We start from the raw sequence: 16,870 nt of genomic DNA, 5'->3' as shown, positions 1-16,870 counted from the left end.
ATAGTGTTGACCTCTTTAAATACTGGCTAGAGCTATGGACTTGTGTTTGTTATAATTTTGGAGCCTAAAATAGATGATGAAGAAATGTACACATACTCTCAATGACTTCTTTAACTTTAGAATTCTCAGAAAATCGACCGATTAGATGGTGCCCATGCCCCAGAGTTGACCAAAAAAGTTCAGCGACATGCGTCTAGCGGCTCCTTCTCGCCCAGTGGTAGTGAGCACCCGAAGGAGGACCTCAGCCTGCGCCTGAAGAAGTTAACCCACGCCGCCCCCTGCATGCTGTTCATGAAGGGGACGCCTCAGGAGCCGCGCTGCGGTAAGGGCCTGCTCCAAGCTGCGCCACACGTGGCTTGGGCTCGAGACCACGTGCTCTGTGCAGACTGCGCTGGACACCTTCTACCGATGCTTGCGATCAGCACCCTTAGAAGAGCAGAAAGGTTGTAATTTCCAGTGGACTCAAGTTAGGTGACGAGAACTTGTTTGCAGTGTAGACTTGGGGAATGTTGAAATCAAAAGACATCTTGGAAATCATCTAATTCAAAACCTTTGTTGTCTGCCTAATTCCCAGTGAAGGCGATTTGCCGTCACTGAGTAGCAGAGTTGGGATTGAGTCCTGGCCACTGTATTGCTGTCTCCATTAATAGGCTTTTGGTCTGTTCAGTTAATCTTGCTCTTAACACTTACCTTCTCTTTCTTGGCAGCCTCCTTTTATTCGTATGGTTCAGATTCAGCAGTTCAGAAATGCACAGAATTACGGTAGTGTTCCAGTGTCCACCCTGTATGCTTTTGCCTCCTGTTGTCTCTCAGTGTCTGATGACACTGTTCACCCATTGCTGTCATTTCCAGTTCATTGCTTCTCGGGATTTAAAGATTGCTAATTCTGTGGCTGACAGTCACTCTTCCCGTCGTGCCTCAGATGTGCATGGAGTGTTGTCCTTAAGTAACTTTCAGAGTCATTTGGCCCCTCAGGTGTTGGATTCATATTGTGTTCTTTTTACTGTGCCTCGTGTAACATTATTATGCTGCATAATCGAGCATTTAATGCCTTTCGATGATGCTGTTGAGAATCTAAGAATGTTGCTTTAACTGCGCAGGAGGGATTTGTTAAAGATAGGTGGCAGGGAAATTAAATGTGTTATTGATGTCATTACTGCATGTCCAGTGTGACTTTATAAATACAGCCAAACTTCCACTATAAAGTTAGTTACAAATTCTTCCCTGTATAGTTAGCAAATTACCTATTAAATTATGAAAAAGTCTAGTTTTAAATGTAAAGTTTCATGGTGAATTCTGTCTTAGAGAAAGAAATGGTTCCTTTCTTTCTCAGTTCTGCTTGAAAATTTTCCTTGCCAGCAGTTACGTGTCAGATGCCTGCTGTGTATATACTGAAGAGCTAACTTAGTCCGTGTGAGAGTTAACCAGAGGGAGCCGCAGAGAGGCTCTGGGTGTTGGTGGTTTGTTCTTGATGGATGCTGGTTCGCCTCTCCCCGTCAGGCAGGGGCGCTGTTTCTGGCACTCTCTGTGCTGACCTCATGACAGCAGTCCCTTGGGTCCCAGTCAGGACCGTTATCAGGCTGTATGGCGCGGAGCAGCCTGCATGACAGGTTATGCACAGTAGGCCCACAGTAAAACCAGTAGCATGGTATCTTCTTTGGGAGCAGAACACTAATACTCTCTTAATTAATCTTCTGAATGAAGAGCTTCCCCGGCAGGTAAAACTGGCAGTGGTGAAACTGCAGTCGGGGAAGGTGGTCTGAAGCGGCAGCGGGGAGGGGTGTCCTGGGATGCCTCGCAGACCGGATGCCGGCTGGCGGGTCGCCTGTGACTGTGCTGCCCTGACGCCTCCAGCTTCACGTCGGCCACCCTCCTCGTGCCTGCAGTTCTTTCTTCATAGTGTCAGAGGTTGGAGTCAGCCTCGGAGAGCCATCCAGATGCGGAATGAGTACTCAAATAAAATAGAATTACACTTAGAAGTAATCATTTTTCTGCTTACCATTTACTTTATTAGGCTGAATTTATGAGGTATTTCTAGCCGTCTTTATATTAACCGCCTGAGTGGCATTTAGAAGGCTGTACAAATAATGAGTTAGAATGAAAAAGAAGCTTGGAAACATTTCAGAGCAATATATTATTGCTTTATATTATACACTATAATATACACTATATTACATACATTTAGATAATACTTGGGAGATATAAAAAAGATTTTTAGATACATATGATAAACAGTTTCATCATTATTTTTATATATATGTTATATAGAATGTTTATAACTACATTTTAGTAGGCTTTTCTGTTTCCCAGTATTTTGGTTTCTGTGACAGCATGTCTTTCTATCACATATAGTAAATAGATTATTTTGGAGTATTGGTATTCTTTACAAAAGCATCTAGTTAAGGCTTAATCGGGAGTCTTCTGCTGTGATTGTGCCCTGCTGCTTCCTTCACTGGGGCTGCTCTCTAACTGTTTGTCCTTGTCTGTGTGCATGGCTCCATACACTGTCTTTATCTTGAAACTGTTCTCTTACAGGAACATACACAACTTTTACCCTCTTCCTTTCTGAGCTTGTTTAGTGGAAAATTGCTTTTGCTTTTCTGATGGTACATTAGAGATGAGGCCTAGGAAAACTCTTCTTTATCAAAGAATGGCCGTCAGCTCCCATGAACTCAGGTGGCTGGTATTTCCATACTTGGCACAGAATTCACTTGGAAAGCACTACTGTCATTAACACGCATTACTCCCTTTGGACTCCCTTTGGGAGTAGAGCTACACTTGATTTTTGATTAGCGGGTCCACACCTTGCATTCAGTAAAACAGAAAACCGTGAATGAATAACACTTAAACTTCCTATCAAGGAAACCTTGAAAGCCGTTTCAGCGTCTGCCCTGGATTCTCCTTGGACTCAGCCCAGCCCCTGCACACTGCACATCTGTCTTCTCAACCCTAACTTTTGGGCTCTACCTGTAGTATGCTTAGTGTCTCAGGAACCTGGCATGCTGATAGGGTCTCAGTCGTCAGAGGATTAGACTGTCCTTTTTCTGTGCTGCCCAGGACAGGAAAGAAGGCTGTCGTGCTGTAGGATGATTTTTGAGGAGCACTGAGATGCACATCTTTTAAAACAGAATGATACATCCTTGATCTTGCAGGTTAATTAAGTTATCTGGGAGTTCTCATGTCTGTTTGCTCTGACAGCGCTTTTAGTGAAGCAAAAGGTATTTGAACCACAGTGCAGATATTTTCCTGCAGTGAGTCATCTAATTGGGTTTTACTTTTTAAATCAGACATGGAAACATTACAGATTCCAAAGCATTCTTTAGGGTTTTATTGTTGGTAGATAGTGATGAAATGTGGCAGTTAGGCTCCTTATTCATGTCATCTGTCATGAGTGGAAATGATTGTGGAGAAAAATGGTGGTTCTATAACAGTTAAACATGGTTTTTCTATTTCTAAATAGTTTTACTGCATTCATGCATTTTTCTTTAAAAAATGTGTGTAAATATTTTGTTATTAAAGCCTTCTATTTTATCCTTAAGCATAACATTTCCAGTCTGTCACTTTAACCCTTAAAAATGAAACACTACCAGTCAATCTCTCTAGTCTGCATGTAATTGCCTAAAGCAAAAATAAAGCTTTTTCTCAGTCAGTTACAGTAGAAATGAGTTAATATATTGGCAACAGAATAACCATCAGCAATCAGCCGTTAGCTGTTTACTAATGAACTCCCAGATGAATGAAAAAATTTCAGAATCAGTGTTTTACTTCAGGCTGTACATGAACTTAACACTTCAGTTGTGGGAAAAGCAACTTACATGCTATACAAATAAACACTGGTGCTTTATCCCAGTGAATGGCAGATCTCAGATGTCTGGAGCTCAGTTATAGATCCACATTCTAATAGTAAAAGTGCTTTTGCATGACATCAGGTAAAGCCTATTCATGATTTGATTTTATTTAAAAATAATTGCAGATGCTATTACCTTCTAGGAATTTTGAATCTGAAGAGTAGTTTATTTTCCAGTGGATTACGACTGTATTTGGGAAGAAGAATGATGGAATGTGAATGAGTGGAGTACAGAGTGTTGAAAAACAATCAGGAAGAATTAGCTTATAGGAAGAAAAATACCCTCTTTTCAGACAAGACTAAATAGGTTTATAAAAGACTGATATGCACACTCTTATTCTTCAGTACTAAGGTCATAGTAAGAAAATGGTGTCAAAAAAGCACAGAACAAAAATGTGTCACAAAAGTGTAATAAAATCAGGGAACATGAGATCGTCACTACAGTGTGGTTAAAAAGAAATCACATTACGTGCTTTGGGGAATAGAAATAGTTTTAGAAAAGAAACTGTCAAGTAATGACACGGGACGAGAAAGGATACTGCCAGTCTACTGACAGTTCATACACAACATAGAGGAGATGGCTTTGAAATTCAATGTGCTATGTCATTTTAGACTAAAAGAGAACATATTGCTTTCTTGATTTTTGATGTATTCTATTTAGGGATGATGAAAATTGAGAACTATTGAAATGGATGCACAGGAAGTCGTAAAAGGACAACAGAGACCAGACAGAGTTGGGTTTCCCAGTGTGGTCCAGTCGTAGTGGAGAATAGCAGTTGTAGAGTTTTCTCTTCCACCTACTGCTGCTTCTCACAGATGGACAGAACAGCAGAGCTTGGGGGCGGGGGCACTGGATGGGTGCCCGGGCCAGTCTCCCGATTGATAGCAGAGTGCAGGAGGGCGAGGTGGCCTCCAGGCCTGCACGGGGCCTCCGCTTGGTGAGCGCAGCTGGGCGCCTGGGCTTGAGGTCTGTGTTGTTGGGCCGGCACCGTTTCCTCTGCTATGAAAACATACCTAACATTGAAGAGGAACTCGGATAAATAAACACCCCTAAAAAAAACTCTGGTTCAAGGCCAGAGAAGGGGTTCTTAGAATTGGTTTCCTCCTTACACACTAGTCAGCCATGCTAATCATCGGTAAAACAGAGGTAGATTGTCTGTGTTCAGTAGGTAGTGTACACTCTGAATTAACATAAAATTTTGTGTACGTGAGAGAGAGAAATAAAGTTCTTTATTTTCTTTTTCTGTGTGCAGGTTTCAGCAAGCAGATGGTGGAAATTCTTAACAAACATAACATTCAGTTTAGCAGTTTCGACATCTTCTCAGATGAAGAAGTTCGTCAGGGCCTCAAAACCTACTCCAGCTGGCCCACCTACCCCCAGCTCTATGTTTCTGGAGAGCTCATAGGAGGACTTGATATCATTAAGGTTAGAAGTGAGAAGACCATTGTAAAGAATTTTCATGTTTATTGTTGTTTAGTCGCTAAGTTGTCTCTGACTCTTTTGGGGCCCCATGGACTGCAGCTCACCAGGCTCCTCTGCCTGTGGGATTTCCTAGACAAGAATACTGGAGTGGGCTGCCGATTCTTCCTTCAGGGGATCTTACCAATTCAGGGATCGAACTTGTGTCTCTTGCAATGTCAGGCAGGTTCTTTACCACTGAGCCACCAGTTTGGTATTTTCGTATTTAAGCGTACTTTTATAAGTGCTGTATTAAATCAAAAGTATACATTTTTGTAGAATCTACATTTATGAATCTGGAATAAATTCAATATTTCTGATTCACTCCTGTAAATTCACTAATGAATTTACTAATAGGTGATACACTGATATTTTATATTATGGTATGACTGAGGAGATTTGTTACAATAAATGTATAAATAAACATATGTGTTTATTTTAGGAGCTAGAAGCATCTAAAGAACTAGATACAATTTGCCCCAAAGCCCCCAAGTTAGAGGAAAGGTAAGTGTGTTTAAAGTTTCAGTTTGCTATTATTTTAAAAATATTTTTGAGTTTTCAGTTTTTGTATTACTCTTTCCATATGGAAATCAGAGGTTTGCTATTGTATGCCCAGGTCATAATTGTTACATTGTTACAAAGTTAACGGTGCAAACTTGGAAAGGTCTCATTTGGACTAGAGAAAATGTTGCACCAGTTTGATGATTATGTGGAGGATATTCTTGGTTTTGTAGAAACGTCACTGTCACCATGCAGTGACCAAATTGCAGTTCTCCTCTGCATTTTGGAGCTGGGCTCCAGTCTTGGTGGTAGGTTTTAGCGACAGTTCTTCTCACGGCTTGAAGCTGCTCATGGCTTGAAGCTCACGGCCTCGGGCTGGCTGCTGTCTCCATCTTGGTAGAGCTCTGTGAGACGTGTTGAATGTGGAAGGCAGAGGCTGTGCGTGGAGGTCATGTGGAGACTCTGGGATTTCTCATTGCCGTTCTTAGGACCGTAGTAACTTAAAATTGAAGGAGGTTTTGTTTGGAGCTGTGAAATTGCTTTGTCTTATGAAGGGTCTCAAGCTGCTTTTAGAGATTCTGTCTTATAGAAAGTTTGGACTTGGGTCTGTGGGATTTTAATTTTAATAAATATTAATTGTAAGTAGTTATAATAAATATTAATGTAGAGGATTAAAAAGCAGTTTATTTTCAAATACAGCAGCGTATCAACCATTCATAGTTGGGGCTTGAGTTTATAAGGTAAAACTTTCTCTCGTAATTAATTTTCTTCTCATTTAACATTTTGGGATTTTCTGCACATGTTCACTTACCTGTTTTGGGTAGTACAGTGCTCCTCATAGTTGGCGTGTATGTCGAGCTGACCTGGAAGTGCCACGTGCTCTCAGATGGCGTGCACCCTCAGGTGGCGTGCACACTCAGCGTGCACCCTTTGTGCCTTCGTGGCAGGCAGGTGCGGCTCCAGGCCCCCGTGGCACTCTCGTGTCCTGGGCTAGGGTTTGCTCAAAAGCCTGGGTGGCTCGACGAGGGCCGTGGCCTCAGAAATCCGTCTCCAGACGCGCTTGTGCTTTCTTGGTTCACTTCCCGTGTGCTGAGCGCACCTTTGCTGTTGTTTGGGCCCCTGCTTTCATTAGGCCGCTCTTTCCTAATTTGCTGTGTTCAGGCACTGGAAGATGGCTGGCTGGAATTATATAGAAGGTAGCAGGCAGTACATTTTGAGTCATAATTTAAAGGGCTCCTGGAAAGCGCGGTGTCGGGCCCGAGTCCCTGGCCTCGGCCACGTCTCTGTGGCACAGAGGGGCCTGTTTCGGTTCCCTGGATCCCAGTAGTTGGATCTCCAGGTGAGGGAGTGGGCGCTTCCTGAAAAGTGGCTGCTTGCACTATGTGAGAGCGTGTGTCACGCAGCTTTGTGCATGATTTGCGTGCTTCATTTGTGAGACCATTTTCCTCTGAGGAGATTCAGAGCCGCGAGTGTTCCAGAGTGTGTGGAAGGAGGAGAGCGCAGTGCTGTGACTCCCGCGGGGCCCCTGGTCCTGATGGAGGTGGGCCCTGAGAGCCACTGTGGACTCCAGGGTGTGTGCAGATGGTCAGCGTTCGGGACAGCAAGCTGGATCAGGAGGTTTGAAAGATGGTATAAAGTTGAGAGGAGAGCATTAGACTTCAGCAACTGATGCTGAGCGTGTCTCCCTGCGGGTGGGACCTTGTGGGTGTGAAGAGTGTGGGGCTGTGCTGGCCTCGTGATGGGAAAGGACACACGAGTCTAGCTCTGGGAATTCCAGGCGGGCTCAGCCTGTACGTCCCTTATTGAGCAATTCCTTACTGAGTTGGTTATTATTATTTTTTTAGTTCTGTGAGTTGATGGGCTTAAATTTGCAATTTGAAGGCACATTCGTTGCCTTAAAAAGCCATATCGTGCTTTACAGTGGCTTAGGGAGACGGTGAAATAAGGGGAATGTCAGTGCGTTTGCTTGTTTAATACACTCAGTGCTGTGAACTCTCATCCTGCCGTCCCTCAAATGTGCACGCTATCTGCGAAGCGGAGCGAAAGTGGTGTTTAATAATTGAGCTGAGCCCTTTCATATCAATTTTCTCTCTTCAGGCTCAAAGTACTGACAAATAAAGCTTCTGTGATGCTCTTTATGAAAGGAAACAAACAGGTAAAGAACTCAAAAATGGTTTTATTTGTAATTTCTTTTGATGTTAACATCTGCAACAAGGGGACACTTAAATCTTTTTTTCCTAGCTGTAGCTAATGAAGCTGTAGTGGTAGCAGGAAGTTATCCAGGCCTTAATTGGTGCTTATGGAGATCAAACAAAGTAATCTACATTTTCCTTGACTTTATCATCAACATCTCAACGGGGTGCATTTCTTTCTGCTGCCAAACTTTGTCAGCGGACGTGGTCAGCACTGCTAGCACTGGGCGGTTCCGTTAGCTGCTGTCTACTCCCAGAGCGTGCACTTCGGGGCTGGGAACCTCACGGTTTCTTGGTTTGCAGCCCTGGACCGTGGTCTAAAGTGCTGGCAATGCAGAAGGGAGCAGGGCTCAGAACTTGCTTGGTGGATGCGTGGGGCGGTTTGACAGGTGTGATTTGTGATTAGGTGGTTCTTGTTGCTCTGATGGATGAGAGTTGTGTTGATTGTGCATCATTCTGAATATCAAGTTTGATAGCTCACCCCTACTGATAGGGTGATCAGAACCATCTATCCTGAGTATCTGAATCAGATGGGTGATCTCTAGAAGCCAGCCCCTGTTACCATCCTTTGTTCTAACCAGGCGCTGAGGCGGGCAGGGTTGGCAGAGGACAGGTGGATCTGGAAGGCTGGGCGGAGGCGGTCAGGACACTGCCGATCGATCTGCCTCACCTGTCGAGTGGGGTGTGTTGGGCAAGCCACTCGCCCCAGAGCTGCAGTGTCTCCTATAGAAAAGACAGTGTCCCCAGTCTTTTCTATAGGACTGGGATTTGGGATCCTCTGGCATGAAAAAACCTGTTAGACTTTTCTATAACCTCAGAAAAGTTTGGTGCTCCATAATGTAAACATACGTTTAAAAAGTGAAACTAGGAAAGGGATGATTCCAACCACTTAAGAAAGGAGGCATTGTGGCTGTGGTCTGTGTGAAGTGGAGCAGCGGCAGCAGCAGCGGCAGGGTTTGACTCTGGAGGTTTTTGATCACGAGGTGACAGTGTCAGAACACATCTCCAGTCGTGACAAGCCCAAGTCAGGCTGGGGGCCGTGCGCCTGGGGTGACGTCTGGATGGGTCCTTCTTGAAGGGGCGGGTCTCATCAACCTACCGGCTCTGGTACGAGGAGGCCCTGGGAGCCGGCCGTCTTCTGCAGTGCCGTCCCCCGGATAGAGCCTCAGACAGGGCCGTGCTCGTGGGCTGTGTTGGCATGCAGTGCATCCTAAAGTTTGTGTTTTTTCCTAAATTTAGGAAGCTAAGTGTGGCTTCAGCAGACAGATTTTGGAAATACTAAATAGTACTGGGTAAGTAAATCTCATTTTCAAGGGTATATTTAAGAAATTCTAACTTTTCAGTTCTGACACTGATTCTTCTTAGTTGCTATATCTTTTCATGTATTTTTATCTATTTATTTTTGCTGTAGCATTTTGTGAATGCTTTAACGTAGACCACAGTAGAATTTTTTGACCAATGTCAACGTATTGGTAACATAAAGGAGGTATTTTGGCAGACATTGAGATAGCTATTTGTCTACTTTCCCAGAGGAAAATTAATAACTGAGTTATTGTCATGCATAAAGATATTTTAGTGAAAGTGTATTATAGGTTTTTAATTTTCTTTAAAAAAAATATTCTAGTTTCCGAATAGTTCGTGAAACAGGAAGCACATGAAGGTCTGTTATCTGGATCTGAGAGGTGGTGGGTTAGACTGTGGTGCTCGTGCTTTTGATCTCAGTGATCTGCCAGGTAGGAAAACTGGAATTGTGGTCAGACCACTTTAGAGATACTTCGCACATGTTCTGTGTTGCGCACTGTTTTTGCTTATTTTTCTTCCTTATTCTCAACTGCCTCTTTTCAGTATTGTAAGGATTCTAACTGTAGCTTTAGATAGACTCGCCAACCCTATGACATGACAGGGAAAGTCACCTTTGAAGTGTGTGGGCATTCTTGGGCTGGGCTGAGTAACACAGCCCCAGATACAACTTTGGGGATAAAAGAACAGTCATTCTATTCAAGTGACTTTGATGCTTCACAGAGGAGAGACAGGTCGCTGTCGTGCTCCAGCCTCCAGCTGCCCTGTCCTCACCCTGCCCTGGGCTGCAGGAGAGGCTGGCTCGACTCTGGTCACTTTTTTCCCTTTGCCACATGTCCTGTGAGTCACCCTCAGGCCACCTGTCCTTAGCGCCAGCTAGTCCCCTGGGGTTCTGAGACCAGGATGGGACAGTTCTGGGCCCATTACAGCCTAAGTATTTGGTGGAAAGTCTCCATCACTTACTTTCTGTCCCATGTCTGTGTAAGGCGGATTGGGTTGGAAGCGCCAGTTCCCCCAGAGCAGGGAGCTTCTTGGGACAGAGTACCCTCCCGACTCCAGGCTGGCTGCACACCTCCTAGGGTCTGCTAACGTGGAGGACTGTGATCCTGCTGGAGCTGTTGGAATGTAGGGGGTGCTTCTAGCGCTCTATTCCTTTCCTCCATCCTTGCTCTTGTCTGTTCCTTCCATAGAAAAGACATGTGCCCCGAGGGGCTGAGCACCCAGTGTGCATTGGGGTGTGGGAGGCGCCCTTTACAGGGAACTTCAGGAGGCGTACTGGCAGCTGTGACTCGGTATACCTGTGTACATGTAGGCTCAGCGCTTCTTAGATCCCTTATATCAGTGGGCAGTTCCAGAACTCAGTATTTTTATGATACTGTGTCAATTAGGAGATCTGCCTCTTTAGTTCAACTTGAAGGGAGACTTAAACTGTGGTTCTGTTTTTCTTTTTTTAATCTCTTTTGCTCTTCTTTCAAACATTACATTCTTGATACTTGTTGCTGATTTATCCTGTCAAGTTCTTTTTTTGACTCTTTCTTGCATTATGGACCATTTTCTTTGGAACTTGTGTATTAAGTAAACAGGATTTCCCTATGAAAATGGCTTTGGTTTTATGGACAATGAAATTCATTTTTTCATATGTGGCATTTTCTTTGGCCAGGTTTTGAAATTGCACGTACACTCAGTCTTCCTGCAGGGATCCAGTCATATATGCTTACTAATTCCTTGACCACCTTGTAATGAAATCCTCCTGAGTAGATGTGGTTGAATTTTCACTCATTTATACAAGTAGCGTTCATCACACAGCATAAAGCCACAGCACTTGCACTGGTTGTGTGCGTCGTGGAAATAGCACGTGTGTTCTGAAGTAGGTCATGCTCTGTGGAAGGCTCATTTCCAGAGGGGAGCTGGCTGGGGGTGTGTCCCCCAGCTGGTGAACTCCCAGCCTCCATCCCTGGGCACCGCAGGGCTGCTCCCTCCTGCTCCCAAAGCAGAGAAAATCCAGAAAAATTTGTATCTTGGGATGACTTATTCTGTCAAGTACAAGACAGATAAAGAAGTAAAATAATTTGTTTTCCCCCAAATTTTGTTAGCAACAAAATAGTTTTACTTTTCTTGACTGTTTTTGAAACACCAAATAGAGTTTATAATTTTTGTCTAAAACTGTATTTCTTGTTAAAATGTTTTCTCCTTTTTGTAGGATTGAATATGAGACATTTGATATATTGGAGGATGAAGAAGTAAGTTCTGTGTTTTAGGTTTTGTCTTTTGTCTTAGTTTTAACCATTAGGATTGTCATTTATTCTAATCTGATAGGGCCATTTCAGAGTTCCTGTTGTTTCCATAGGTTCGGCAAGGATTAAAAGCTTACTCCAATTGGCCAACGTACCCTCAGCTGTATGTGAAGGGCGAGCTTGTCGGAGGACTGGACATCGTTAAGGTGAGGTCAGGAATCACTGGGAGCCTGAAGGAATGAAAGCCTGAGCGTGTATGAAAACTGTCGTTTCACTGGACTTGTCCTGGGCCTCGTGTCTGATCACTCCAGCCCAGAACTACCATCTCTCCGACAAGAATATCTTGTCTCTTACCTCTCACCTGAGCCAGTCAGAATCCGCCCCTCACTGTGTGGCCTCTCCTACCCACTAGGCCCTTTGCTCTGGCTCTGAGCAGCTGCCAGCCAGGGTCCCCAGAGAGACTCAGCACTCAGAGCAGCTCTGGGTGTGCCCAGTCTCCAGCCCTGATTCACTCACACTGTACTAAGTTCTCCCATGTTTTAGCTTCTTTCCACCCTGTCTCTACTTTGAATTTCCTTGCATAGTCCATATTTAAGTATGCTTTCTGTATCCTTCAGGCTCGTCTTGTCTGTGAATCTTAGATTTTTTCAGCCAGAAATGTTTGTTTTGCATCTGCTTCTGAAGTTCTCCTGCCCCGTTACATTTCTGTTGCTATAATTTTATTACTTTCTGGTGTCATTTCAGTCGCCTTACTCACATGTACTCGGTGACGGAGTAGAGAGTGCCAGGCCAAGGGCCGGGGCCTGGGACACAGTGCTGGCCTGGCCCTGCCAGCTGTGCCACTGAGGCCTGAGGTCGCTGACCTCACGACTGCATGAGGCCATTTCCAGGTCCCCCACTGGTTCTCAAATGCTGGGAAACTGGAGACCTGTGTCAGGTTGTCAGTGTATTTCAAGGACTCTGTTTCTTCTATGTGTTTGATGATGAATTTCCTTGTTTGGTTGGCTTTCAGTTCAGTCACTCAGTTGTGTCCGACTCTTTGGGACCCCATGGACTGCAGCACAGCAGGCTTCCTGTCCATCACCAACTCCCAGAGCTTGCTCAAACTCATGTCCATTGAGTCAGTGATGCCATCCAACCATCTCATCCTCTGTCGTCCCCTTCTCCTCCCGCCTTCAGTTTTTCCCAGCATCAGGGTTTTTTCCAAGGAGTTAGTTCTTTGCATTAGGTGGCCAAAGTATTGGAGTTTCAGCTTCAGCATCAGTCTTTCCAATGAATATTCAGGGCTGATTTCCTTTAAGATTGACTGGTTTGATCTCCTTGCAGTCCAAGGGACTCTAAAGGATCTTCTGTAACAACACAGTTCAAAAGCATCAATACTTTGGCACTCAGCTTTCTTTGTGATCCAACTCTCATATCCATACATGAAAACTGGAAAAACGATAGCTTTGAGTAGATGGATCTTAGTCGGCAAAGTAATGTCTCTGCTTTTTAGTATGCTGTCTGTGTTGGTCATAGCTTTTCTTCCAAGGAGCAAGCATCTTTTAATTTCATGACTGCAGTCACCATCTGCAGTGATTTTGGAGCCCAAGAAAAGAAAATCTGTCACTGTTTCCATTGTTTCCCCATCTATTTGCCATGAAGCAATGGGACCAGATGCCATCATCTTAGTTTTCTGAATGTTGAGTCTTAAGCCAGCTCTTTCACTTTCATCAAGAGGCTCTTTAGTTCCTCTTCACTGTCTGCCATAAGGGTGGTGTCATCTGCGTATCTGAGATTATTGATATTTCTCCCTGCAATCTTGATTCCAGCTTGTGCTTCCTCCAGCCCAGCATTTCTCATGATGTGCTCTGCATAGAAGTTAAATAAGCAGGATGACAGCATACAGCCTTGATGTGTTCCTCTCTCAATTTGGAACCAGTCTGTTGTTCCATGTCTGGTTCTAACTGTTGCTTCTTGACCTGAATACAGATTTCTCAGGAGTCAGGTCAGGTGGTCTGGTATTCCCATCTCTTGATGAATTTTCCACAGTTTGTTGTGATCTACATAGTCAAAGACTTTGGCGTAATCAATAAAGCAGAAGTAGATGTTTTTTTGGAACTCTATTGCTTTTTCTATGACCCAGCGGATATTGGCAATTTGATCTCTGGTTCCTCTGCCTTTTCTACATCCAGCTTGAACATCTGGAAGTTCATGGTTCATGTATTGCTGAAGCCTGGCTTGGAGCATATTGAGCATTACTCTGCTAGCGTGTGAGATGAGTGCAATTGTGTGGTAGTTTGAGCATTCTTTGGTATTGCCTTTCTTTGGGATTGGAATGAAAATTGACCTTTTCCAGTCTTGTGGCTGCTGCAGAGTTTTCCAATTTTCCTGGCATATTGAGAGCAGCACTTTGACAGCAGCATCTTTTAGGATTTGAAATAGCTTAACTGGAATTCCATCACCTCCATTAACTTTGTAGTGATGCTTCCTAAGGCCCATTTGACTTCACATTCCAGGATGTCTGGCTCTAGGTGACTGATGATACCATCGTGGTTATCTGGGTCATTAAGATCTTTTTTGTACTGTTCTTCTGTGTATTCTTGCCACCTCTTCTTACTATCTTCTGCTTCTGTTAGATACTGGCTTTAAGTAAATTCTAAGTGAATTTTAAACAGACATGACTTTGCTTATAGGATTTCCAGTCCAGAATGTGGGCATCCCACCTGGTAGCATGCATGTGTTCTGGAGCTCTCCAGGGCGGCCCAGGACAGCAGGGCAGCTGCGGCTTCAGCACCATGGACGCCTCCCTGGAGCCCCCTCTGGAGCCGCAGTGCGGGAGCGCGGTGGCAGCGGCGAGGCTGCGGGGCGGCCTCATGGAGGGGGGAGGATCGTATCTGAGGCCAGGTTCTTGATGTTGTAAGTGGAAAGCATGGAGTAAGTGCTGCTGCCTCTGGTTGTCTTATAACCTGCTGTCTGGTTGCTGTTGCCTCTCTACGTTTTTGACTTAACGCTGTCGTCCCATGAAGGAGCTCTGGCCCAGCCCTGGCGGCCTTCAGCGCTGAGTGCTGGCAGCTTTTCTGAGTCACAGAGCTGCGGTCCTGCGGTTTCACTGCCCAGGTTTTGTCTCCTGCTGAGTTCCAGGTTTGATGTCACACTTCTTGAGGAAGCCAGTGAATCTTGTCCCCAGTAAACTCTCATTCCTGGAGGGAAGAAAACATACAACATAGTAGCTGTGAACAGCCCTGAGGCAGCAAAACTCGGTCTGCATTTGTTGTTCTATATCTATTTGTGTTTGTGTGAGACACAGGCAGTGTGCGGAGCCCAGACTCTCCAGAGCCTGTTCTTGTCTGAAGGTCTGTAGCCTGTCCCTCAGCCACTGCAGCTCTGGGGGAGATGCAGTCAAGATGTCTCATTTCACCCTGAAGCTGAGCTGCGTGGGCAGCTTCTTTTCAGGTGTGTAACAGTGTGTGTTACATGACTTCTTGTGTTCACCTGCTAAGAACTTACACGTCTGGAAATTTGTGATATTGGTAACAGTTTTCTGTGAGAAGGTAACGGGTTTGATATTATGTTGCCATGTTGGTTTGTTCTGGCAGAGGGCAGCTCTTCATCTTTATGTCACTTAAAGCCTTAGCTGTGTTGCTGACGGCTCACCCCTGGTTTCCTCAGCAGGAGCCGTGAGTGCTGGTTTGGTTGAATGAGTGATAAGTGAATGGATTATCTGGTGACTGAGTGACTGCCATGCTGATGTCTGGAGAAAAACGTCGACTGGTTAGTATAGATGCAGAGAGCTAACATTAGCTCTGAAGAGTGGACAGTGCACCACTGCAGAGTTTGGGACGCAGAATCAGTTGAGAGTCAGGTGCTTCCCATAGGTCACTGCCTGACACCCTCCCAGCAGGTGAGGAAACAGACGGAAGTTAGGGGAGTGGTGTGCCCCCTCCTGGCCAGGGAGCCGTTGAGTCCCAGTCTCATGTCAGGACCACCACCCACCCAGCCATCGAGCTGCACGGCCTGCTGCCTCCGAGTCGTGTGCTCCGAGGAGTCGTGCATGGCTTCTTGATGTCACCGGATGTGTGCTTGTTAAATGGGTACAGGATCCCAAGACCTGCCTGTCTGGGTTTAATCCAGAGAGAGTGCCAGTGGGTTTTAGTGGTTTGATTGATTGATGTTCATGAAGCTTAAGAATAACCTGAAATGTCCTGTCAAATTGTTTATATTAAACTAGAAAATCTTATTTATCCTCCACCATCACATTTTAAACTTGATGGCTGTGTTCCAATTTTAGATCTGAAAGATAGGCACAAACCCTTTCTGAATACTTAGCTTTTTAATGGTTTCTAGCCTTTACATGTACATACCAGTGCCTGGCTTTTCCAGGTTGGGTTGAAACCAAGAAGCCTCGTTACTGCCTGTTGGGCAGCAGGCGTCCTGTGCATTGTATCTGAGTGGACCTGATGTTCCTTCAATCACTTAAAAGTTCATTTTCCCTGTTAATTGCTATTGTTTACATAGGAAGCTTCACTGTTTTGCTCCAATTGCTGTGTTTGCTAATGCTGAAAAATCTGTGGGTTTTCGAACATCTTTTAACTCTAATTTTGTAAGGTGATAGTGTACCTGCGGTTTTTATGGCGGTGCCCTTAGTCTGAATGTGCTGGTGGACTGGAGTTTGCATCCAGTAAGGTGTTTCTTCAGGTTCTCTGATACAGATGCAGTCTGCCATTGTTTAGATGTTTTCATTTTCTATCTATACATATGCATGATATGGTTTCATTCTTTATTTTTAGGAACTGAAAGAAAACGGGGAGTTGCTGCCTATACTGAAAGGAGAAAATTAATGAACAGTAGACTTGGTGCCCACCACAGCAGGAAGGCTTCCTCCAGCGGAGCAGTTCATGATTTAGTCCTCAGGAATGGACTAGGAGGAGAAAATGCTCATCCCCGGTTATGCTTTGTGTGTTTCACAAGGCTGTGCTAAATAACGTATGTGACCTTTTTTCCACCAAAAATAGAACGCAATAAACATCTTCAAGTTCAATTAAAAATAATTGTGTAAAAAAGTGTGTCTTTATAGTGATGTTAGGTTTGTAGTTACTGTAACTCACCCACTTTTCATCTCTTTTTCATCATCTGTGGGCATCTTGCAGTTAAGACATAGTCTTCAGAGAGTGGGGAACTTGAGAATCTGAACCACATCAGCATTTAGAGCCACTCATAGAGCAAACCAATGGCTCCCCTCACTGGCCAAAGATCTTTTTACAGCTCAGAAAATCCTGCTGCAGGCCTTTTTCTGAGCATCACTGAGCTGGGCCCTGGTGAAATGGCTGGGTCCACGTTGGTGTCTGTAGCCTCAGGA

At 44.6% G+C, this 16,870-nt stretch overlaps 1 protein-coding gene across 1 annotated transcript in view; it reads left to right on the top strand.

Moving 5' to 3' along the window:
* GLRX3 (glutaredoxin 3) overlaps nt 1–16,574 on the top strand; it is a 41,446-nt gene extending 24,872 nt beyond the window's left edge. The window contains exons 8-15 of the mRNA XM_010859563.1: nt 121–322; nt 5,101–5,273; nt 5,749–5,810; nt 7,905–7,962; nt 9,239–9,291; nt 11,499–11,538; nt 11,646–11,738; nt 16,302–16,574. Of these exons, the coding sequence (XP_010857865.1) occupies nt 121–322; nt 5,101–5,273; nt 5,749–5,810; nt 7,905–7,962; nt 9,239–9,291; nt 11,499–11,538; nt 11,646–11,738; nt 16,302–16,352 (732 nt within the window). The 3' untranslated portion in view covers nt 16,353–16,574. The remainder of the gene's footprint in view (nt 1–120; nt 323–5,100; nt 5,274–5,748; nt 5,811–7,904; nt 7,963–9,238; nt 9,292–11,498; nt 11,539–11,645; nt 11,739–16,301) is intronic.
* Nucleotides 16,575–16,870: the final 296 nt, after the last annotated feature.

Source organism: Bison bison, unplaced genomic scaffold, assembly GCF_000754665.1.
Source record: "Bison bison bison isolate TAMUID 2011002044 unplaced genomic scaffold, Bison_UMD1.0 scf7180017864456, whole genome shotgun sequence".
In the NCBI taxonomy this organism is placed as follows: domain Eukaryota; kingdom Metazoa; phylum Chordata; class Mammalia; order Artiodactyla; family Bovidae; genus Bison; species Bison bison.
The sequence above is the reverse complement of the archived record's forward strand: the minus strand, read 5'-3'. Positions and strand labels throughout refer to the sequence as shown.